The sequence below is a fragment of the Misgurnus anguillicaudatus genome, chromosome 8, assembly GCF_027580225.2.
Source record: "Misgurnus anguillicaudatus chromosome 8, ASM2758022v2, whole genome shotgun sequence".
Lineage (NCBI taxonomy): Eukaryota > Metazoa > Chordata > Actinopteri > Cypriniformes > Cobitidae > Misgurnus > Misgurnus anguillicaudatus.
Window position 1 is genome coordinate 33,174,613 of NC_073344.2, and position 24,837 is coordinate 33,199,449.

The 24,837-nt window shown below is 38.9% G+C and overlaps 2 protein-coding genes across 2 annotated transcripts in view; both read right to left on the minus strand.

The window, feature by feature from the left end:
* Positions 1-140: 140 nt before the first annotated feature.
* LOC129450024 (voltage-gated inwardly rectifying potassium channel KCNH7) lies at positions 141-23,761 on the minus strand. The gene is made up of 7 exons (XM_073870726.1): positions 23,019-23,761; positions 15,038-15,243; positions 13,434-13,539; positions 12,811-13,014; positions 12,318-12,462; positions 12,025-12,172; positions 141-5,743 (listed from the first exon to the last, which is right to left on the minus strand). Exons 1-7 carry the CDS (start codon positions 23,149-23,151, stop codon positions 5,456-5,458), a joined length of 1,230 nt encoding a protein of 409 aa, XP_073726827.1. The 5' UTR covers positions 23,152-23,761; the 3' UTR covers positions 141-5,455.
* A 744-nt stretch (positions 23,762-24,505) lies between these two features.
* The window catches only part of LOC129450107 (voltage-gated inwardly rectifying potassium channel KCNH7), a 52,252-nt gene continuing 51,920 nt past the window's right edge, over positions 24,506-24,837 (minus strand). Inside the window, exon 11 of the mRNA XM_055212584.2 lies at positions 24,506-24,692. Coding sequence (XP_055068559.2) covers positions 24,684-24,692 — 9 coding nt within the window. The 3' untranslated portion in view covers positions 24,506-24,683. The remainder of the gene's footprint in view (positions 24,693-24,837) is intronic.

Below are 24,837 nucleotides of genomic sequence, written 5' to 3' on the forward strand. Positions count from 1 at the left end.
TTATTAATTTACACAGTTCTTATATTATTCACAATATACAGCATAAATATAATACATACCAAATATACCCAAGGAAGAAAACATTCTAACCTGCTTTTATATTGCATTATATAAAATACAGTGTCAAACATTAAAAAAAAAATGCATAAAAACAATTTGTGAACAGCACTAGTTTTAAAAAGTGACACTGTACAAGATGTTTCGAAGAGTTTGTGCAAAAGATCGCAATAGTATCGCATCCCTCTCTTACCATCGCCTCTCGCGTCCCATCCGCTTCAGGCGACGCGAGATGCAATTTGAACCATCTCGCAGGAAAATGTCGGGTCGACAGCCAACACCCTGCCTAGCTACGTTTCTGCGTGATGTGAGACGAGAATGTAGAGCTTCTTTCAAATACCTCGATAATGCTCCAGATTTCAGCTTTTCAGTGGGATTCATTCGTTTACTTCGAAGCTCTAAATCTGGCAGCCGTATGAATAAATTACTAGAATAAATTAAGACATGCATACATTTTCCGACGCTAGGAAGACGCGCGTTTCGATGCATCTCACTAATTGTGGATTACATGGTTAATACTACTAGCTAACTTTGGTTAAAACATGCAGTTCTTCTACACATGAACTCAAGTCATGTTATACTGCAAGACTAAGAGTGTTGGGCTGATGTGGATCTGTGTCCTTTGGAAAGCCAGGAATGACTGTACAGTATGTGTTCCTCACTTGGTAGAGCATTGCGTTATAGGTTCGATCCAAGGGAACACATACTGATCAAAGAAATGTATAAGACCACTCCGGGCCGGATCTGCACCGGATCTGCTGACTTCGGCACGGATCCGACCCGGCGTCGTCTACCATCTGGGTTGAATGCTTTCGATTAAAGCGTCTGCCAAATGCATAATTGTAAATGAGACTGCTGCTACAGTAGCTGGAGGTTTAAGTTACGCTGCATCTCTCGCATAACATTATCTAGATTTACATCTATAAATGATGATAACACTGCTACAGCTTCAAAGTTTAACCAGCACATCACCTTATCGAAGGAAAAACATGCTTTCCAGACAGCAGATGACTCTGGGCCGGATCCGTACTGGATCCATCCCGAGCCTGCAGCTCCGGTGTGGATCCGGTCCGGAGTCGTCTGCAGTCTGGGTTACTTCTAAAGTGACGCTGGATTAAAAATCGAATGGATTTGAAGCACAAACTGTAAAAGCAATTCTGGAACGGTAAAAAGATCACATGTGGTAATCATTATAAAACCGTTTGTTCAAACACAACCGGGCTTTGTTCAGACATGCAGCAAAATCGGATTTGTTAGCATCGAAAGATCACATTTCAAGTAGTTTTTCGACATGTGGGACCTGAACTATCGGTGTTGGTATACAGTGACCCATGTGACATTCATTATTCAGCGAACGAGTGATCGTGTCAGTGGTTTTGCACACAGTATAGGCATGAAAGCATAAAATGTTACGGTCACTTTGTTCTCGTATGTGCAGTGAGAGTTAAACCCTGTAGCCATGAGACATTTTTTTGTCTGGTCCTGTCCATGAGAAAGCCGTTTGGCATTGTGCTGATGCATACATGATTATTTCAGGAAGTTATATTTATACAAGATTCAGATTACACTGTCTAAACCATAGGTCTTAAACAGGGGTCCAGACCCTTGGGGGTCCGTGGTTGTATTACTGGGGGCCCTCCAAATATTGTTAAAATGGAAAATATAATATACATTTTCAATATATTCATTTTTATAAAATATTATTAAAATATTATAAATATCATTATAAAAATGAATATATTGAAAATTAGGCATCAAACAAAAATGCATTAATAGGCCAATAATAAAAAATAAATAAATAATAAAAAATAATGATTAAAAAAGAAGAGCATAACATTGCCATGAAAAAAATATATTCAGGTAAATTACAACGTATATGTATTACATTTGTATATGAAGAGTTTGGTTCCAAAACGCGATAAACGGCATTTAAAAAAATTGTTACCATCAAAATCAGTATTGTATCTGGTCAGTATTAAAAAGTACATCCTTAACTTTACGCAAAATCTGATATCCGCTGTGTTATTCTGTCATCTTTTCTTCCTTTTTTTCCAAACCGCGATAAACGCCACTCCTCCTTATTTGCAGAATGCAATTAATCCGCTTAACCAATCACAGCGTACCATTTCACGCATTGTAAACAATAAGGGCCGCGCTTTGAATATACACGAAATCCTAGTTTACCTCATCTACTTCGTGATCAACAAACAAACAAAAACAAAATAATACTTTTGATGGCAAATCCATAATTTGATTTTCAAAGTTTTATTATAAAAACTGATGAAAATGTTTCACTTTTTATAATATTTTTTATATATTTATTATTATATATATAGATGCTATGTGAAAATTTGTAATAAGATGAAAACCACTATTTTCTGTCACTTTCTTGGTATAGAAAACACGTTTTTACCGAAGTTAGTCCAAAAGGATTTATTGCGTTTTGGAACCAAACTTTTCATATGTACGCCAAAATATTTATTGTAATATCTTTGTAACATACCCATTAGAGGTCTTCACGGGTCCACTAATGCTGAGTTTACACCAAACGCGTTTTGGGCGTCAAAATCGCATCTACCGCGCCTAGTTTGCCGCTTGAACACTTTGAATGCATTCGCGCGTGTAGAGCAGAGTAGACGCGCGGAAAAAGCAAGCATTTGACGCGCATCCGAGGCAAAATACGCTTCTTGTGGGAGGGGCAACTGCTGTGCGAGTGTCTGTTTGCAAGATGACTGATGTTGATTGTGCATTTATCAAGAGAGTTACCAGTTTGTATTGGGTAACCTTACTATAGGGGGAAAATAAACGGCGAGGTCGATAAACGTCACGTGACTCAAAAGTGAAGTGTGTATTACAACTTACCAGGTTGCCAAAAGTCCTTACTGACACTCTTCCAATCAAGGTCCTTTTTATTCCTGTCTCCTCTATAGAAATAACAACTTGTGCCATATAGCTCCGAGTGACTGCTTACAGACAATATCAAGCCTTGGTTGAGTGAGTGACGCCGGGCGGGGCTGCCACCACAGCAGCAGGCAGGCTCCAGATTGGTTAACCCAGCGCGAAATTCCGCCAAAGTTCAAATTTTTTAACTCGGGCGTCAGCCGCAAATTCGTGTGAACCGCAAAATGCACAAAAGCACCATTCGCGCGTACCGCACACAACGCTCAATTTGCGCCTTTCGCGCGAGCTTCACGCATGAATGAGGCGGAAATGCGTCTTCCGCTCGGCGCCGACGCCTCTTCCGCGCCGCGGGACCTCCTGACGCGCGTCAACGCGTCTGCACAATGACTTAACATTGAAATCACTCGCGCTTCACGCCTTTACCGCGGTTGGTGTAAACGCACCATTAGATCCGAAAACCCAAGGTCTGAAAGTTTCACGTGTGCCTCGGACAATTTCGGGTATAATATTAGCGGCATTGGGTCTCAGGTAAATTAAAATGAATGCATTTTAGCCGAACAGACCCGAGAAGACCCAAACTATTTTGCGGGTGTGCATCGAGTCCTTTTCCACTAACTCTTATGTTTGCCAGGAGCGCTTGCGACATCGTGTGGGTGGCGGTAGGTTAATTTTCATTGAGACAGACCTGTCAATCAATTTTGAATGCACATTACCTTGGTGTCGTCGTCAGACAACAAATGAAAATAAATGGAGCAGATCGCCAAATTGGTTGGGAGGCCACCGGGTTTCTTTCTGTCTGCACACACGTCGGCAGCGTTTACATTAGGGTCCAGTCGGATTAAATAAAATGCCACTGGGACAAGTCTAATTTTCTCAGATTTTGTCCCGGGTCGGGTTTATCTTAAAAAAAAAAAATTTTTTTGCACGTCGGGTTCGGGTACATTTCTTTGGACTCGAGAACACCTCTATATCTTAATCCAGTCTTAATTTGTTACATGTACTGGGGGTCCCCGCTCCTCCTCTTTATCCATTAGGGGTGAAAAGGTTGAAGACCTCTGGTCTAAATCAGTGGATCTCATTTTAATGACAGTAAATACAATCCGTCCCAAAGATCCGATCTGAAGTCAAACCGGATTTGTGCGCAGTTTGAACAAAGTTAAGTCAAATTCAATACTGAGACACAACTTTGCAATACTGACAATGTTAAACTGTTTAGTTGGCTCTGCGTATACAGTACAAGCGTTAACGTACCAGGCCTGATATGGTTAGAATAATGTGATATATTGAGATGATGACGTGTGATCGTGAGGCTTTGCTTTGCTGAGTTCAGTTCAAGTAAAGATTCATCCTGAATACCAGGAAATTTATAGTAAGTAAATAAATACATATATAAATCATCTCAAATAGGTGATATAAGGACAAAAACAAGCACTTGATTAACAATGCAAGTGTCTTTGAACATGCAAAAAAATATACGCTGCTTCTTTTCCCAGCATGCATCTTTCATTATCATGGCTGCGTGTCCAGCTCGGTCGATATATTTACAAAATGAACAACTCTCTTCTACAGATTCACACAGAGCTGGTGCTGCATTAATGCATCTGTTACCTGCTTTAATCTCGCTACTGAGTTTTAAAGGTACAGTTCACTGGAAAATTGTAATTCTCAGTGTTTGTTTACATTTTGATTCACAAATTTAGCTAAAGATATGAATCGTTTCGCTTCAGAAGACGTACATTAAGTTACTGGAGTCATTTGGATTAATTTGATGATGGATGGATGTGCATTATGGAGCCATATTAAAGGGATAGTTCACCCCAAAAATATGCTAAATACAAAGGGAGATATTCATAATCTAGCAGCAATTAGAGGCCCCACTGACTTCCATAGTATTTTTTCCTACTATGGAAGTGAATGGGGCCTCGAATCGGTTTGTTTACAAACAGTCCCCAAAATATCTTCCTTTGTAATTTATACAGGTTTGTAACAACATGAGAGTGAGCAAATAATGACAGAATTTTCATTTTTGGCTAAACTATCCCTTTAATAAAAAATTGTGACTGCATTTTATATAAAACTATTAATTTGTGCTCAACTGAAAAAAGGAAGTCATACATCTGAAATGACGTGAGGGTGAATAAACGATGAGAATTGTCATTTTCGGGTGAACTATTCTTTTAAAGTAACTATATGGGACATGGAAGGTCTTTTTCAATTCTTTGCATATGACTCTTGCATTCTCTACCCTGAGTCAAGATTTAGATGCTAAGGGAAGAGGTTGAGCTTTCTGTATAATTCGTTGTGTTTATGCATAGTTACATGTTAGAAGTATACAGGAGTAGAGGAGACTCCTCTATGAGGCATTCTTATCTTATTATTATTACTCAAACCTCAAAATTACCAGGAATTGTTATATACTATTCTCACTTGCCCCTAAAAATGTGTCATATTTAGCTTTACTACTGGTTGTAATACATTAAATCTGTCTGATATAACGTTACTGCCCTGGAAGCCCAGGATCGGAGAAGGGCCTGTGGAGATCCGGCTTCGTGCCGTTGCCGGGTGATGAGTCGGGCAGGGAAGCTTGCCTGATTGACAGCTGGAGTGATCTTGGCTGTTGTGATGCCGAGGACTCGTTTTTCATTGGTTTCGGCCTCGGCCCCGCCTCCCACCGTTGGTCCGGGATCAATGCGGTCGCCGTGCTGACATCACAGCTCATCTCTGGGATAACGGCAGGTGTGTAGTCTTTGGCTTCACTGCTTTTGACTTTCTCTTGATAGGGACTCTGCCAAAAACAGACACGCATAATCCAGCATAAAAAAATCTAAAAAATTAAATTCTTCCCAAAACAAAATAAAATCTGTACAAATGATAGTTTGTCAGACATGCAATGGGGAAAATAGTAAATATAATAACTAATCATTTGAGAGATTACTCATTCATGTGAGTCATGTGCAGTCAGAGTAATGGTGCGTTTACACCAGACGCGGAAAATGTATGATGCATCTCATAATGCAACTTGGCCTAGAGCTGTCAAAGTTGTTATATCAACAATTTTCCTGATGATTTACTGTCTAATATATAATTGTTTCAAGGCTTTAAAGGTGCACTGTGTAACTTTTAGGAGAAACTAATAACACTAATGCGATATAATATCCATAACTATATATCAATGGTGTATATATGTTTTTATAACCTCAGAATGAGCCGGTTTTATCTACATACACCACGGGTCCCCTTACATGAAAGTTGCTGTCGTGTTTCTACAGTAGCCTTAAATGGACAAACTGCTTTACAGGGCGCGTTTCGCCACTATTTTATCTCAAATGACAACATGTTTGTCCTGAGGCGGCTACTGTAGCTTCTTTATGCGTTTTGAAAGGGTGAGCTGTGGACTGAGACTTTGATTGCAATTCACAATCTCACAGCTAGATGCCGCTAAAATCTACACACAGCCCCTTTAACAATTACGATGGTTAATTTCTATACAAATTATTAAATTTTCCTGTGCTTCATTTATTAAATAATTGTCACAAATAACTGTTTATTTAATTTGATCCTTTTAAATTGTCACTGCAGTATATCATTTAAATTAATTTAAATATAATTTAACACCCTTGAATATAAAGTAATTTATTCAGTGAGGAAAATATATCCTCCCAAAATTCTGTAAATAACAAAAACAATTACTAAAAGTGATGCATCGGCCAGCAATATGTATCTGACGATTTTGGATGAATTTGAAACTATCGGCAAATGCACGGTAAAGGCTTCGATCGATACCGATTGTTTATTAATTAACTGCATGAAGGCAATAAGTTGCATGCCTGTTGCATAATCCAGCATTTAAAAATATAATAATAATTAAATACTTCCCAAAACAAAAATCTGTACGAATGATAGTTTGTCAGACGTGCGATGGGGAAAATAGTAAATATCGTAATTAATCATGTGAGAGATTACTCATTCACATGAGCCACGTGCACTCAGAGTAATGGTGCGTTCACACCAGAGGCGGCAAGCACGAGTGATTTACATGTTAAGTCAATGCAAAAACGCGAATAGGTATCCTGCGGCGCGGTAAGCGCAAATGGCTTCAGATTTTTCAACTTGCGCGAATCACGCGGCAACGCTCAATTTGCGCGAGTTGAAAAATCTGAGGCCTCATTTATAAAAGTGTGACGTATAGGAACTATTCTACATTTCATCAAAGACCATTTCTGAAATGATCGTACATGTGATTCAGAGAAAAGGAGCATACGCACACAAAAAATGTGCATACGCCTCTTTTCCAGGGGCCGTATTCACAAAGAATTTTAAGGCTAAAAGTAGCTCCTAACTGGCAAATTTTAGGAGCAACTCCTAAAAATAATGGGCGTGTCACTCCTAACTTTAGGACTCCTAATTTTTTTCACTAAAAGTAATTCACGAAGCATTTTAGCCCTAAAAGTAGCACCTAAGTCTGGGACAGCTTAAAAGAAGTCGAGAGGACTCCTAACTCACTAAGACCTATTCACAAAGAATCCTAAAGGCTTAGGTGCTGTCTGATCCTCCTTAACACGGACAGTTTCACCAACTCAAAAGCTTTGCCTAGACTTAAAAGCACACTTTAATGTAAGCATATTGTTTATGACATTTGTTTTTTTACAATTCATTACATTCATGACAAGCAGGAAGTTTTTAGAATTACATGAAACAATAATGATATTATGATATTATATATTTAATATTGTACACCAACGCCATGCTTGCCCGTTTAAAGGCTGCAATCTGACTGCGATTGTAATGCATACCACCGCCTCTCGCAGTCGTCCGAGTCCGCGACATAAGCGGGAATGCTGGATTGATCTGCAAACAAATCCTCTCCCCATGCGCGGGTTGATCCGAAATGAGCGTGTGCCTGCGATTACGAGTCACCCAAAAATATTTTTTATGATATTCGGGTCGCGGTCGGTCGGGTCTTTGAAATAAAAATGCCAGTAAACTATTTTAAACAATTACTACTTTAAAAAAAATGCGGGCCAGGGAGCGGGTCGGGTATATATCATGTGATCCAGCGTCTATGGGCTTTTGGCGAGTTCATAATCCACCGTCATTTATTTATTACATTAGGCTTCTTCAATATGGGCAACATTTCCTTGCTTTAAGTAGTTTTTTTAGGCTAATATGTAATAATAGGATGTAAATTAATCAAGCAAGTGTTAATGCAATGTCATTTTTTATTATTAGGCAATTGGCGGTTTTCATTTGGGTATTAGCTACCTTGATTTAATTTCATTTCATTCACGACTTTTCTTTTATATATGCATTTCGATGGCATTACTATTATTATTTTGTGTAGGACACAGACATATCTTGATGTTGTAATTCCATGATTTGGTGCGTCTGTTTTATGTTCCGCATGACAGCCTGTCAGTGTCATCTAACAACCAATCACCGTGGTCATTGCGAGGCAGCTCGTGCATGAGAATTGACGTCATCCGTAGCAACGGAGACTCACTCTTGGTTTAGGAGTTATCATTTTTCCTTACTAAAAGTAGGTCTGAAAGGCGTTGTGAATAACTTTTAAGAGAAAACTCCTAGCTAAAATCTTTTAGTGCGATTTAAGAGTACTCTTAGTGGTAAGATAAAATTCTTTGTGAATATGGCCCCTGATGTGTAGTTTATAAATCACAAATGATCTTAAAATTGTGCGCAGCTGAATGCTCTTAGAACTCCGCCTTGTAAACGCCCCTAATTTAATTCATTAGCATATAAATATTAAATTATCAAAGGCCAAATTCTCTGACTGCTCCAATGGCGAGGAGTAAGAAAACATATTTGTTGTCATTTGCTTACGTTTTTAATATTTCTCAATTTTAACATGGAAACTTTATTGACATCACTCGAGTTAAGGCGATTATTAGTGGACCTTTCTAAATTAAAGACACACTATGCAGTTATTTTACCTTAATATAACAGCTTCAAAGTCATTTCGATGGTAAACGAAGTCATAGTATGGCGAATCATCCTCCTGTCGAAGCTCGGGGAGGACGCCGCCAGCAAAACCACCAATGCAAGCTTGAGAGAACCGCCCCTGACAAATCTCGCGAGAATCACGACTTGCTTTACGGCAACGACGTCACACACGTTAGGCTTGTTCGACTTCGTGCGGCGCTGCAGGGGCCGGCAGTCGGATGACGTAAAAGTGCCGCGAGAATGATCCGAGACGGCGCTTTGGCGTCGTCCGGCTGTCGGTTCCTGCGGCGCTGCATGAAGTCAAACAGGCCTGTAACAACAACTGCACGCCCGCATTTGAGACGTGATGCTCGATGAGGGAAACAGCTAAGAAAACCCATTCGGAAGAGAGTAGAAGCGAAAAAAGAGAATCTGACCGAGTTAGGAACCGGACAAGAGTCCCACTCGGTCAGGTTTTTTCTCGTTGCGTGAGCTAATAGACAGCACTGAATGCAAAAGGGCTGCTGATCTGGCGATCTTGTTGATGGACAAGTAAGTAAATCTCTTATTTGTAAATTTGTTTGCGGTCTATGTTGTATGTGGTTGCGCTTGCTTGTAGTGTGTATTTTTTTACTAAGCTGTTCATTCATCCAGTGTTGATAATTAGACCAGTAAAATAACTTCAACAAGGGTCTAGCTAGCTTACGATCATAAGAGCATTTAGCAGACTTGCTAACAAACACTCGTTTCTCTTACATGTTTTTTTTTTGCCATCTAAACTCAAGTGTTGTGTTGTGATGTGTACGTAGTCATTTGTCTAATTTCGATTTCTTATGGTTAACGAATAACGGCCAATGTTATGAAATAATGCAACGTATACAATTAACTTTGTCAATGCATTTTGTAATGTTTACAATTAAATAACAAATGAAATTATACAGTAGACATAACGTTAGACTATAGACTGTTCACTTGTGATTAAGCTGCAATCTTGTAAAAACGTAATAAGCCAGCAAACGCTGTAGGCTACTTTATTATTATATGCCTACTCTACACTTGGCATAAACTTCTTATTATCCTATTACCATCATCTGTAGTTTAGTAGACATGCAGTAGCCTAATATTTGTATGAAATTGTGAAACATTACCTGGTCATTATCTTCGGAGTCCATCTCTGCATATTCACGCCCAACACTACCCTTACAGGTACGTACAGAGTGGGGGTGCGAAATTACGACAGTTGCAAGTTTTCCCCAGTGACTCTAGGGGTCGCTGTTTGACAAAAACGTCAAACTGCATGGAATGCCTTTAAATATAGTTTTACACGTAAACGGAATATTTGTGTCTTTAAAGTTTTGTTTCAGTTTGCCATCCCTCCTGTGCGGCGGTGTAAAAATAAGATATTTTCGACTTTAAAATTCAAAGATCGTATCTTCAGAGCTGGGTAGATTACTTATGAATTGTAATCCGTTACTGATTACGAAGTACATGACAAAATTTGTAGTCAGTAATATAATCTCTTAGATTACACATCCTTGGTAACGTAATCTGACTACTTTTGGATTACATTTAGATTACTTTTGACATCTTATTTGATTTCAAATATATAAAGAGGAATCTTAAACTGTCGGAATATATTCCATATGGATTCATTTGGATTTACAGATGATTAACATTAAAATCAATGCATGGGAATAATTTATATTAATTTTTGAAATACCCTCCACTCTTAAATGTCACATGTCCCTTATTGTACATCAAGGCTTTACAATTTAGTTCCTTTCACTTCGTTTTAATCATTGAATTTAATCCTTTTTACTTTCATTCAATAAAGCACATGTTCTGTAACATTTACATGTGTGTTTAACACCACTAAACAATTTCTCTATATTTTAAATATTTTATGAAAAGATGACAAACTAGAAAATCGTTTCCTGAACCTATAGCTTGGGCGCCACCTTTTTGCACCATAATAGGCCTACATTTTAAAATATCAATATAGGCCAACATATTTTGTTTAAAATATATTCTAAAACCTTGTTAAATTATTTTAGAGTAGTAGGCCTTCTCCACAGTTCATTCTTGTTCATTTTCTGTGTGCATCATTGTTGCATGTTTTTTTTTTACGTTTCCATTCTGAATAACCAAACAGTGCAGTTTACATGCTTCGTCCTTGTTGCATTAGTTCATTAGTTCAAGATAATTCTGAACAGATATCTGTAGTTCAAACAACTCTGAATTGTAGTTGACAACGTCACGGTGCACTATTAAAACATTGTCGGGTTTAAATTGGGCTCGGGCTCATAATTACAGTTAATTACATAATTACAGTGTGTCAGGGCGGGCTCAGAGCCTCAGACACAACGTGCAGGGGCTTTGGTTATGGTTTTTGGGCCCGATCTAAGCTCTAATACAGATGGAGGTAACTACTTTTCCACGTCAAAGACGAGTTTTATAAATCCGAGCGTTGGAGTGGATTTGAGCGTACGCACGGTCTAAGTTCAAATCTGTGAGTAAATACGCTTTATAAATGAGGCCCCTGAACTTTGGCGGATTTTCAACAATGGAGGACAATGTAAACATCAAATCAATCACATGATCCAGGAATTTCACTTTTCCGGTCGCCACGGCGTAACTCGGTTCGTCGCACAACGTAAGTTTGGTCATCATATTACGTCAACGTTACGTAACAGTTACGTATTTGTGTTAGCTGGGTATACGCACAAATAGCGCGTTTTTGCCCCCTCTTCCACGTCTGGTGTGAACGCACAGTTAGAGTATTTCGGGAAAATGTCTGCAGTCTTGTTTTTTCAAAATCTTGGAAAAAGACAAAAAATCGCCAAAATTTGATCTAACTTTGTGCTTCTCTTATTATGTTGGTCAGCTGAATGTTAAATAGATCCAATCCATGTTCAGTAAAAATATTTTGATGCGGAAATAAACTAGCTAATAGGCCTTATAGTATTATAGTATTTTTCGGCAATAGTTGTCTGTTTAATCACCCCCCCCCAAAAAAAAATCATATCGGTGCTTCTCTAATCAATAATAAGTACACTTTAATTCTGTTCTAAAAACAGTACACTCTCATGATGTTCTCGGTTGAGCAACAGGAACCCAGTTGTCTGTTACCTGTGTCTGTATAGCAGTGACCGGCTGCACTGGTTTGTGGTATTCGGGGCTGACAGCCACCGTGCTGTATGCTGGAGGTCCCAAAGCGCTTTGCCTCTGAAGCAACTGTAAAATAGCCTGAATGTCTGATGTCATCTGAACTTCCAGCCTACAAATGCAATACAGTCCGTGACCAGCAGATGGCAGCATGCACCATTTTTTCAACAGTACACGTTCCGCATGTTAAAGTAGTTTTGCTTTAACTCTTTCGTTCTTGTCATTAACCCTTTCGTGCGTCCCACTTTCTCTCTCACCTGTTCAGATGTTCCTGCAGTAGGTCCAGTCGCTGCTCCATTTCTCCGAATGTAATGTCACTTTCACAGTCGTCTCCTCCCTCTTTGTCCTGAGATTTCGCTGAGTCATCTGCATTCCCACAAGGCCGTTCTTCAGCGCACACGTCTGGAGAAACACGAAGCACAAGAGCCTATTAATCACGGACGTACGCGCGCACACACACAAACGTACCTGCTACATACATACCCAATGCATCATGCGCACACTTGGTATCTGTGTATGAGCACAGGGTTTGTGGGTGTGAAATTCAACATGGGCACATGCAGCGCCAACATGAAAAATTAGACATCTTGTGCGGACACACAAACACACAGTCATTTATTATCTCCGCACTGCACCGGTATACTCCACTTTAACCACCTCAATACCCAGAAGCCAAAAATTTGTTTTGACATGGCCTTACTCACCCAAGGTTATATTTTCAACACCCCTATAAATAAACATGTGTTATACCTTTCTGATAGTTTTCAACACAATCTCTAGTGTATGCGTCAGGGATGGTGTTGAGGTTGACCAGACGATGTTGACCCAGAACTCCCAAACCCAGTGGCCCGGTTGTCTCTTCCTCGCCCTCCTCTTCCTCCTCTCCCGGGAGCGTGTGAAACTCTCTCTCTCTTCCCCTTCCCCTGTCTGGCCTGCTCGATCTGTTCGGCGTACCTGCGTGAACACACAGTCCTCGGAGAATTACATGCACGCTTGCCGTAATGTTCTTATTGTCCAGATGCGCGTTGAACCGACAGATATAGACCCAGAAGAATGTGCCAGGGAGAGAGAAAGGGCGAGAGACATTTGTGTCGGGATAAATAATCCAAGCCGCGAGTCACACAGGGACGGGGGATAAAACGGCTCTTGACCGTTAGGGTGAAATCTGGTACAGTGCGACCACGGCATAACAAACATCTGTCTGTGACCAACCATCACTATGGCAACAGCTTGAAAGCCATCGAAGAGAAAAGAGATGGATGGAAAAGAGGGGGAGGTGACGGGTGGGAGCCGAAAAGAAGAGCACAATGGAGAGGAACATGAGGATGGGGATAATAATGTATGGTGAAATGTATAGAGGAGAAGCTCCTGACCTGCCGGGTGTTTGCTTTTTAAGCAGGGTTTAGTCCTGATGTCTGGATCTTCTTCATCAGAGTCACTCTGTGCCATGTAGAGGTTTCTCTGAGGGGCTGTGGCACCCTGCACCCACACAAAAACGTATCACATTTAGCAAAGGGTTTAACACGGACTAACCTTGTATATTGTATTGCTGCCACATCAGTGAGAGCAAATCTGATTGGCGAGTTATTGGAGTTTCTCCCATCCATCAGAAGATAGCAATGAGGTTATACACTAAGGTGACCTCTGTCCAAACCCATAACCGAAAACAGTTTTGTCACGTTTTTTAATAAAATCATTTATTAGAATTATTCGGATTACTTTATTGATACATTGAAGATGACATCATTTTCGTATACATCTGATAAAGTACTGTATATTTTAAAGGATTAAAAAAAATCCAAATAATTTACTCACCACCATGTCATTCAAAATGTTGATGTCTTTCTTTGACCAGTCGAGAAGAAATTATGTTTTTTGAGGAAAACATTCCAGGATTTTTCTCATTTTAATGGAATTTAATGGACCCCAGCACTTAACAGTTTTAATGCAGTTTAAAATTGCAGTTTCAAAGGACTCTAAACGATCTCAAATGAGGCATAAGGGTCTTATCTAGCGAAAAAATTGTCATTTTTGACAAGAAAAATAAAAAATATGCACTTTTAAACCACTGTGCCAATGCGACCTCACATAATACGTCATCACGTCAAGAGGTCACGGATAACGTATGCGAAACTACGCCGCAGTGTTTACAAGTGTGGAGAAAGAGGACCGTTCCGAATGATACTAATCAATGTCTTTGTGTCAGTTTATTGTTTAAATGGTCCACAAATGTGCGTTACATATTTGTAACACGTGACCTTTCCACAGCATTACGCAATTACGTGAGGTCCCGCTGGTGCGTCACATGACCGGAAGAAGAAGAGAAGTTGTGGTTTAAAAGTGCATATTTTTTATTTTTCTTGTCAAAAATGACAATTGTTTCACTAGATAAGACCCTTATGCCTCTTTGAGATCATTTAGAGTCCTTTGAAACTGCAATTTTAAACTGCATTAAAAGTGTTAAGTGTTGGGGTCCATTAAAGTGAGAAAAATCCTGGAATGTTTTACTCCAAAAAACATAATTTTTTCTCGATTGAACAATAAAAGACATCAACATTTTGGATGACATGGTGGTGAGTAAATTATCTGGATTTTTTAAAGAAAATTAACTAATCCTTTAAGGGTGAGCAAATCAGGTAAGAATTTTCATTTTGGGTGAACGATTCCTTTAATATTCTCTGGGACGGTTGTAGCTTTGTGGTTAGAGTCGAGCTTGTAACCCGGTTCGAGTCTCATGGCCAGTGGGTTGCGACTGTTTAAGGCATCTTCTTACCGTAATTGCTCCCCGGGGGCTGGGATAGCTGCCCACTGCTTCGTGTGTGTGTGTGTGTGTGTGTGTGTGTGTGTTCACGACTCACTGGGATGAGTTAAACGCAGAGGTCTCATTTAGAGTATGCGTTGCATGCTTGTCACTTCACTCAGTATGATAACGACTTCTGAATAAACCGTTTTGCAATACTAGCAGAAAAAGCTCTACCTTGGCGATGTCATCGCGGAGGTTGAACGTAAGCTCCAGGTTGGTCAAGAAGGAGTCCGAGAACTCGGGATACATTTCTAGCACTTCCAGAAGATCCTCTCTGTTAATGGTGTGCAGATCGCAGTAGCTCAGAGCTCGAACGTCCGCATTGGCTTTCCCCGGCTTGGCGTACAGATGAATCATCTCTCCGAAAATATCATTCTTACCTGAGAGGTGGGCGTACAGAGATCAGAGGGGAAGAGAAGATAAAGCGTCAACAACTGAGGAAAGTAAATTGAAGTCCACAACATAAGAAAACGCGGTAACACTTTATTATAATGTTCATGATTTAACATTAGTTAATGTATTAACTAACATGATCAAACCATGAGCAATACATTTGTTACAGTATTTATTCATCTTTGTTAATGTTAGTTAATAGAAATAAAGCTGTTCATTGTTTGTTCACGTTAGTTCACGGTGCATTAACTAACGTTAACCAAATTTTAATAAAGTATTAGTAATTGTTGAAATTAACATTAATAAAGATTAATAAATGCTGCACAAGTGCAGTTCATCATTAGTTCATGTTAACTAATGTAGTTAACTAATGTTAATTAATAAACATTATAATAAAGTGTTACCGAAAACGCACCTGAATATGCTTAAACTTGAGCTCAGTGTCTTAGCTTTGTTGTAAAAAAAAATCTTAATAAAATACAAATATATAAAATACTTGATAAGCAGGGCCGGAGTGGGACTCATTTTCAGCCCTGGAGTTTCATGCCTTAGACCGGCCCACTTTAGTTCACGACTGACTATTAAAATAATATCTTTAAACCCTCAGTAGTATAAGTCTGCAGTAGTGCACTGTTCTCTGCAGCCTTGCAATTCACTGTATTTTTCAAATATATAATTTCATATTCCGTGCAAATGCAGTAAACAATTATAATTTTTGCCATAATCATGCAGACCTACCATAGGACCATAATATTACTAAATTAAACTTATTCAAAAACTAAAGGAAACAAATGTGTTTGTGTTTTCCCCTATATTTCTATTTCTAAAAAATGGTGAGTCTTGAGATTAACTGTTGGGTTGATAACGTTTGGAAACCCCTGATATACAATACACAAGCAAGATTTATTAAGTATGCATTGGAAACAAATAGAAGAAAGTCTTTTAGTACTTAGATCATGTCTATTGCTAAATAACGTAGGCTAAGGTAGGCCTACATTGTGATTAAAAAAAAGAAACATCATGGATATACTTTTGAAACTACTTTTTTCAAATAAACTGAGTTTTGCATCAAATAGATTTTTGTTCCTCTCGCAATAAACGATGAATAATGACTATTCATAGAAAATTCATCTATGACTTGGATAAAAAAATACGTTTTGTAAATTCTTTTCCTTTTAGAGGCCAGCCCGTTTGTATTAAGACGCGCTCAAGTTTATTTAAAATATAATAGACGCGCGGCCGGCAAGCGCACTCAAAAGACGCGCTTAAGTTTATTTAAAATATAGACGCGTGTCCGGGGAGCGCACTCAAAAGACGCGCTCAAGTTTATTTAAAATATAGACGCGTGGCCGGGGAGCGCACTCAAAAGACGCGCTCAAGTTTATTTAAAATATAGACGCGCGGCCGGCAAGCGCACTCAAAAGACCCGCTCAAGTTTATTTAAAATATAGACGCGCGGCCGGCAAGCGCACTCAAAAGACGCGCTCAAGTTTATTTAAAATATAGACGCGCGGCCGGCAAGCGCACTCAAAAGACGGGCTCAAGTTTATTTAAAATATAGACGCGCGGCCGGCAAGGGCACTCAAAAGACGCGCTCAAGTTTATTTAAAATATAGACGCGTGGCCGGGGAGCGCACTCAAAAGACGCGCTCAAGTTTATTTAAAATATAGACGCGCGGCCGGCAAGCGCACTCAAAAGACGGGCTCAAGTTTATTTAAAATATAGACGCGCGGCCGGCAAGCGCACTCAAAAGACGCGCTCAAGTTTATTTTAAATATAGATGCGCGGCCGGCAAGCGCACTCAATATAGACGCGTCTGAAACAAAACTCGTTTTCAAGTAAGCGCTTTGAAAACCAGAAGACAGCGGCACGTCCTGCGTTTCCCATGCGTTTTAGATGTCAATGAACCCTAATGCAAGAATTCTTCCAATAAGTGGTCGGGACTCGGGACACAATCAACTTGTGCATAAAGCGGCGGGGACATCTCTCACCCGCAAATACGCGTCATCCCGGTGGCATGACAACACCGGCCCTCGTGGCCAAAAAAAACAGACCGGCCCACCGGGAATCCTCCCGGTTCTCCCTATGGCCAATCCGGGCCTGTTGATAAGACTTGTATTTTTCACCTATAAAATAAAAATTTGTCTATATTTTACTTACTCATAAGACATCCTACAATGTAAAAAAAGATTTGTTGGTTCAACTTACACTACACTTTTTTGGAAATATGCTCATTTTCCAGCTCCCATAGTGTTAAATATTTGATTTTTTACCATTTTGGAATCCATTCAGCTGATCTCCAGGTCTGACGGTACCACTTTTAGCATAGCTTAGCACAATCCATTGAATCTGATTAGACCATTAGCATCACGCTCAAAAATAACCAAAGACTATCGATTTTTTCCTACTTAAAACTTGACTCTTCTATAGTTACATTGTGTACTAAGACCGACGAAAAATTAAAAGTTGCGATTTTCAATAGCAGGGGACTATTTTCAGGGCAGGCACTGCGTAATATCATTGCGCCTCCTGCAGTCATGGTACGTCAGCGAAGTCCTTGATTATTATGCCAGAATGAAAGTATAGTTCCTAGCCATATCTGCCTAGGAAATAGCAGTTTTTAATTTTCTGTCGGTCTTAGTACACGATGTAACTACAGAAGGGTCAAGTTTTAAATAGCAAAAATATCAAAACTCTTCGGTTATTTTTTGCGCAATGCTAATGGTCTAATCACATTCAATGGATTATGCTAAGCTATCCTAAAAGTGGTACTGCCAGACCCGGAGATCGGCTGAATGGATTCCAAAACGGTAAAAAATCAATTGTTTAACTCTATTGGAGCTAGAAAATGAGTTGTTTTAACTTTTGTGGCAAAATTTAATTATTAATTATTTGTTGTTGAATTAACTCAATTTTATGGTAACCATTTTATGGTTATCAATTTTATAGTAAAAGCAAGCGTACATAAAATCTTTCTGCTCTTGACAGGGCACATATAAACAAAATGATCTCAAAAGTATTATTTTTCTAATAAAACATTTCTTTATGTCTTAAGTGTATGTATAGAGAGTCAAAAACCAGTCTGTGCTGGTCTTAAAGGACGGTAACCTCAATTAACCTACTTAAGTCTGTGTCATTAATGTTAATCAAACAACCTAAGACAAAGAGAAATTCACTTCTGTAGCTTTAAAAAATATATATTTAATTCATACAATAAAGACAGTGTTATCATACACTATTCAGGCAAAAAAAAAAAAACTGGCTGGTAAAAAGTCACTGTGGCAGGTGGATTTCTAAATCCACCTGCCACAGTGGCTGGTGGTCAAAAAAGTTAACTTCAGGCCCTGGGTGTATATTTTTTCTTCTTTTAGCAAAGTTGGAGTTAATAATCTCCTGGCTTTTTTCAGCTTAATAATAACATTGGAAAGTGATGAGTTTTGTGTAACGTTGGGTTAGACTCTCTCATGAACGTGTACAGCCGTCTTTCTTTCTCAAGAAATATAAAAGTTTCCTTAAAAAAATATTTCGCTTCACCTCTGAAGACCTCTAATAACTGTATGGATTAGTTTCTGATGGATAGATGCACTTTTTTGGAACTTTAAAAATAAGGCACTATCCAATACCAATATAAAGAAATAAACCATGATATTATTTAAAATATGTCTGACTGGCTGAAAAAGAAGAAAAACATTTACACCTAAGGTGGTTTGAGGGCGAGTAAAATATGGGCAAATTTATTATTATTATTATTTATAGATAACTACTCCTTTAATGAAGTTAATTTTAGCAATAGCCAATACAGTTTTAAAATAAATAAAAGATTAAAATAAAATTAAAGATAAATTAAAATAAAAAAAGTTAAAATAAAAATTAACATAAAAATTAGTTACACACTTTTTTACACAGGGCCATGTGTGTTTGGATATGTTTTACCTTCATAATTAAAACCTTGATTTAAAAACTGCATGTTGTGTTTACTTGTGTTATCTTTGATTAATATTTAAATTTGTTTGATGATCTAAACCATGTGTGTGACAAACATGCAAAAAAACAAAAAAAAAACAGGAAATGGCACTTGTTCACACCACTGTATATATTCAGTCCCTCCAGAAAAACGTGATTATGCGATCGCATGACTCAATGCATTTTTTCAAATATGCCGCACATAAATTGCAGATTTCCATGCGCACAATATGCGGGGCTTGCATATCTTCGTAGCAAAAAGTCACATATATCTTAGCAGAAAGTTGAAAAATGTTGCATTTACTTCACATAAGCGCAGCCATGTCCCCTGTTGCTATGGGAACATTATGAAGTGACGTAATTACGCGACCGCAGTTTTTGCAAGTTTCCGCAATTTCATAGCATAAAATTGGATAAATATTCCGCATATTCCATCGCCTTTTTTTAAGAAACATGCCGTAAGATCAAGGATTTTTGCCTGCAACAATCACAAAAAAAATTCATTTTTCTGGAAGGACTGATATATATTACACTTGTCATTGTCTGATCCTAGTAGCATTTATATAAGTACTAATCATCATAGTTAATTGTCATCCGTCATCTCTCCTTCGTTCTCCCCCACATAACTATTACAATTGTAAATGTAATTATTACCAAATACTTTTGAATACAAGAAAACTATTTTTGTGATTTTTTTGCATCAACTCCATGTTGTTATATTAAAGTGATAGTTCACCCAAAACTGAAAATTCTGTCCTTATTTAATAACCATCAAGTTATTACAGACCTGTATACATTTCTTTGTTTTGCAAAACACAAAGGAAGATATAAGTAATCAAGCAGGAAACAGAAGCACCATAGACTTCCATACCAGGAAAGAAAAATACTATGGAAGTCAAAACTGTTTGGTTACAAACATTCCTCAAAGTATCTTTCTTTGTGTTCAGCAAAACAAAAAAATGCATACAGGTTTGTAACAACTTGAGAGTGAATAAATGATGACATCATTTTTATTTTGGATTAACTATCCTTTTAACGATTAATCACGAATAATCGCATAGAAAATAAAGGTTTTTGCATAATATATGAGTGTGTGCTACACATTTATGTATGTATTTAAGAAACATTTAAATGTGTGTGTGTGTGTGTGTGTGTGTGTGTGTGTGTGTGTGTGTGTGTGTGTTATATATATATATATATATATTTATATTTATATATATATATATATTTTTTTTTTTTTCAAATAGTCTATATTATATATAAATTAAAAACATTGATATATAACTAAAAAAATCTGAAATGTATTTGTGAAATGTATTGTGTTTAAATATACATAATAATTACACACAAAACACAAACATATATATTATGCAAAACTTTTATTTTGTATGCGATTAATCGCAATTAATCATTGCCCACCACTAAACAAATTTGCTCATTTATTGAATCTGACTCATTTTATGTACGATATGCTTATAATTGTGTGTTTGTTCATAACATGCATTTTTATTTCATCATCTCACCACAATCGATTCAAACTACAAACGTTGTTTTGCAGATTCAGCAGTGACACAATATAGTTAAAGCCTTTGCGATCTGTATCTGTTCAAACTTCACGAGTACACGTGTGAACAAAAAGGTCAAGGCCTGACAGCTTATTTCTACTGTGATACATATCAAAGGTCAGACCTGACGGACAAAAGACAGCCACCTGGGCAGCAGCCACCTGCGCGGGATCTAAATCTGGCTCAGGGTCACCGCTAAACCCATACGGTACTGAAGGTATCCTACTCCGTTCGTAGTTTTAAGGTAAGGCTATAGGTAAAGAGTTATGGTACAGTATTACAATAATAGAGCCTGCACTGCCTGGAGAGCCAGATGATAAAGTGTCCATCCGCACCCCTTTCGTAAGACAATACATTCTAGCTGACGTCGTACGTTTTTTTTTGTCTGGGAACCGAGAACATTAGTAAGAAAGAGAGGGATCTTCTCTCAGCAACTTCTGGAATTCTGCTGAGTTGCATGAGCGTATGCGTACGCATGTGTGCATCTTTTCCTCCGCTGGCCTTATTCTGTTAAAGCCAGCTTGCGGGGAAGAGAAATGGGCCGTTTAAATTCGGCTTACCCTGCTCCACCTGCCCGCTGCACATGTGTGTGTGTGTGTGACAGAGAGAAAGAGAGTTTAATAAATGTGGCTGTAAATAATGAAACCGACGCTGTCACTTGGGGCTCTCCGGCACGCAAAGTGACACTTGGCAAATCTAATGAACATAGGAAACGTGTACCACACGCTGTCAATCCTGTTTATTTAATTACGACCCCCCTTCATTATTTCACTTTCCCGTTCCATCTTTGTCTCACTCCTGCTGTATTTCAGTCTCCATCCATCTATAAGAATTTGATGAGCTCATCATACTGTATGATGAACAGCACTGCTTTCATTAAATCTCTTATTACCTGTGAGCCTCTGAGCTGTTTATATTAAATTTAGATGAGCGTGCAAGTGACTTTCTGTAAGTCAACCCATTTTTCGGCGATCAGCAGTGCAATTCAGATGGACACTATATATATATAATTGGATGTATATTTTTATCTACCAGCTGATGTGCATCTGTCACATTTTGTGCAGTGGTTATGTGCATCATAATGCACAACTCGCAATGCATTTCTGGACACATAGAGACAGAGCGCCGTTATGCAAATTTGAAAATCACGCCCACCGGGGGGGAAAACAATCCAACCGTCTCCATTGACCCCGTACTGCGAGAAGCCGCCTCCCTGTCACCCCTGGCCCACAACAAAAAACCGAACAATGCCCAAAAGCTGCTGTGTGACAACATGCACAGCCAACAAGCCAAAGAACCCAGAAATAAGCCTCCATAAGCTGTCGAGCCGCAAAACCCAGCCTTCAAGGAGAACAAAGTGGATCGCCGACCACACCTCCCCCCATTGGACGCAGCTCCACCAATAGAAGCACCATGAAAAGTTGCCTGTTTCCATTTCTGTGTCTTTAAACGCTCGTTTTTTGAAGTCGACAGCTTATAAAAACTTATTTACAGATTAAACTTAAAAACAGAATAATACCTAAAAGCTGCTGTGGGACAAGGTGTACATCTAACACGCCAAAAAAATAAATAAATAATTTTTTATAAGCTGTCGACTTCAAAAAACGAGCGTTTAGACACAGAAATGGAAACAGGCAACTTTTCATAGTACTCCTATTAGTAAAACTGCGTCCAATAGGGGGAAACGTAATCGGCGATCCACTTTATTCTCCTTAAAGACTGGGTTTTACGGCTCGACAGCTTATAAAAACTTATTTCTGTGTTCTTTGGCTTGTTAGCTGTACATATTGTCCCAAAGCAGCTTTTAGGCATTATTCAGTTTTTTGTTATAAGCCAGAAATGACAAGGAGGCGGCCTTTTGCAATACAAAGTCAATGGAGGCTGTTGGGTTGGTTTCCCCCCCGGTGGGCGTGGTTTTCAGGTTGTGACGCGCTGTGCTCTGTCTCTATTCACTATGTCATATTATCAAAAGTAACTTATTTCTGCCTGTGTGGCTTTGGTTACATAAGCAAGAATAAAGGCTCATTTACATTTTTATGAAAAATAATAATTTTCCTTAAAAAGAAAAAGAAAAATTAATGTTGAATCATTCAGAATAGGAGTTATGCGGTTAAAAATCAAGTATGGCATTGCAAGTGTGAATCACATAAGGGTATTTTCTATCACTATTATAAACTTTTAGTCATTTATTTACCAGAATCTCTTTTAAATGTGCATTTGATGTATTGCTCACCCAGGATGGCCACCACAATGTCATCTCTGAGGATCTCGATGGAGCCCCGGGCGAGGAAGTAGAGGGCCGTGAGGACATCACCGCAATGCACCAGCGTGTCACCCGGCGGGGCGTGGGTGGTCTTGAAACGCATCGCCAGTGCCCGTAGGCATCCCTTGGATGCCCCGTCAAAGGCCTTACAGCTCTGGAGCAAAGTTTTGTTCAGATGAAGACAGATATCAGCCTGGAGGCACTCTGGAAAACCCTTCAGTACCTGTAGAAAGAGAGAGAAAAAGAGAACGAGGAGAAGACAGTGTTCCCCGTGGAGAAGAGGAGGAAGGCAAAATGATTGCAGGTTTTCACGAGCTCAGATTACACGAAACTCTACAGCCGATAACCTCCCTTTCGTTTTTCTTACTGCGTTGGAATGTATTTACATTTTGCTTTGTATAAAACGATGTGCAACACATTAGAAAACAGGAAAATGCTATTGACACCTGACTAATATGATGACCTGCTATCCTTTAAAGTGAATGCCAAGGATGAGACTGGCATCGTCATTTGCATTACCTGTGCCCATGTGAAGTCTATCCAACATGTACAGTATATAACACATTTGTCACATGGTGACTTACAGTGAACTCAATCTATACATTTTATCTTTCCTGCCGGAAATAAACCCATGACCTTTGCTACACAGTTAGCAGAGCGTTGTGTTAATCTTAAAGGGACATTCCACTTTTTTGAAAATATGCTCATTTTCCAGCTCCCCTAGAGTTAAACATTTGATTTTTACAGTTTGGGAATCCATTCAGCTGATCTCCGGATCCGGCGCCAGCACTCCCAGCATAGCCCAGCACAATCCATTGAATCTGACTAGACCACCAGCATCACGCCAAAAAATAACCAAAGAGTTTGGACACCTTTCCCATCCAAAACTTGACTCCTCCGCAGCTACATCGCGCACCAAGAACGACGGAAAACCAACATTTGCGATTTTCCAGGCCGATATGGCTAGTAACTATACACTCATTCTGGCGTAATAATCAAGGACTTTGCTGCCGTAACATGACTGCAGCAGGCGTAATGATATTACGCAGCAGCCAAAAATAGTCCCCTTAGTAACATTCAATAGCAGGGGACTATTCTTGGGCACTACGCAACATCACCGCGCCCGCCGCAGCCATGCCACGGCAGCAAAGTCCTTGATTATTACGCCAGAATGAGAGTATAGTTCTTAGCCATATCTGCCTAGAAAATTACTAGTTTTAATTTTTCATCATTCTTAGTACACGATTTAACTACAGAAGAGTCAAGTTTTAAATAGAAAAAATATCGAAACTCTTTGGTCATTTTTTTGTGCGATGCTAGTCGTCTAGTCGGATTCGGTGGATTGTGCTGAGCTATGCTGGGGGTGCTGGCGCCAGACCCGGAGATCGTCTGGATGGATTCCAAAACGGCAAAAATCAAATGTTCAACTCTAGGGGAGCTGGAAAATGAGCCTATTTTCAAAAAAGTGAAGTGTCCCTTTAAATCAATTTAAGAATATTGAAGTAACTGTTTGGCTATGACATTGAGTCAATGTACCTTATAAATCAAATGTAAAGTATAATACCAACACTGCCCTTGTGCATATTAACAGAAATATGCATAAAACACATTTCAGATAATGAAGCAAACATTAATCTATACCTCCTGTTCTTACCAAGGTGTTGAAGACAGGCCGTTTGAGTGCGTATAAAAAAAGACAATGCTCATCAGATCAGCGTGTAGACTTATGAATACATTTAGTGCATTATTAACAGTCATTCAAAGCCAGCAATCCGGATTAGGCCTACAC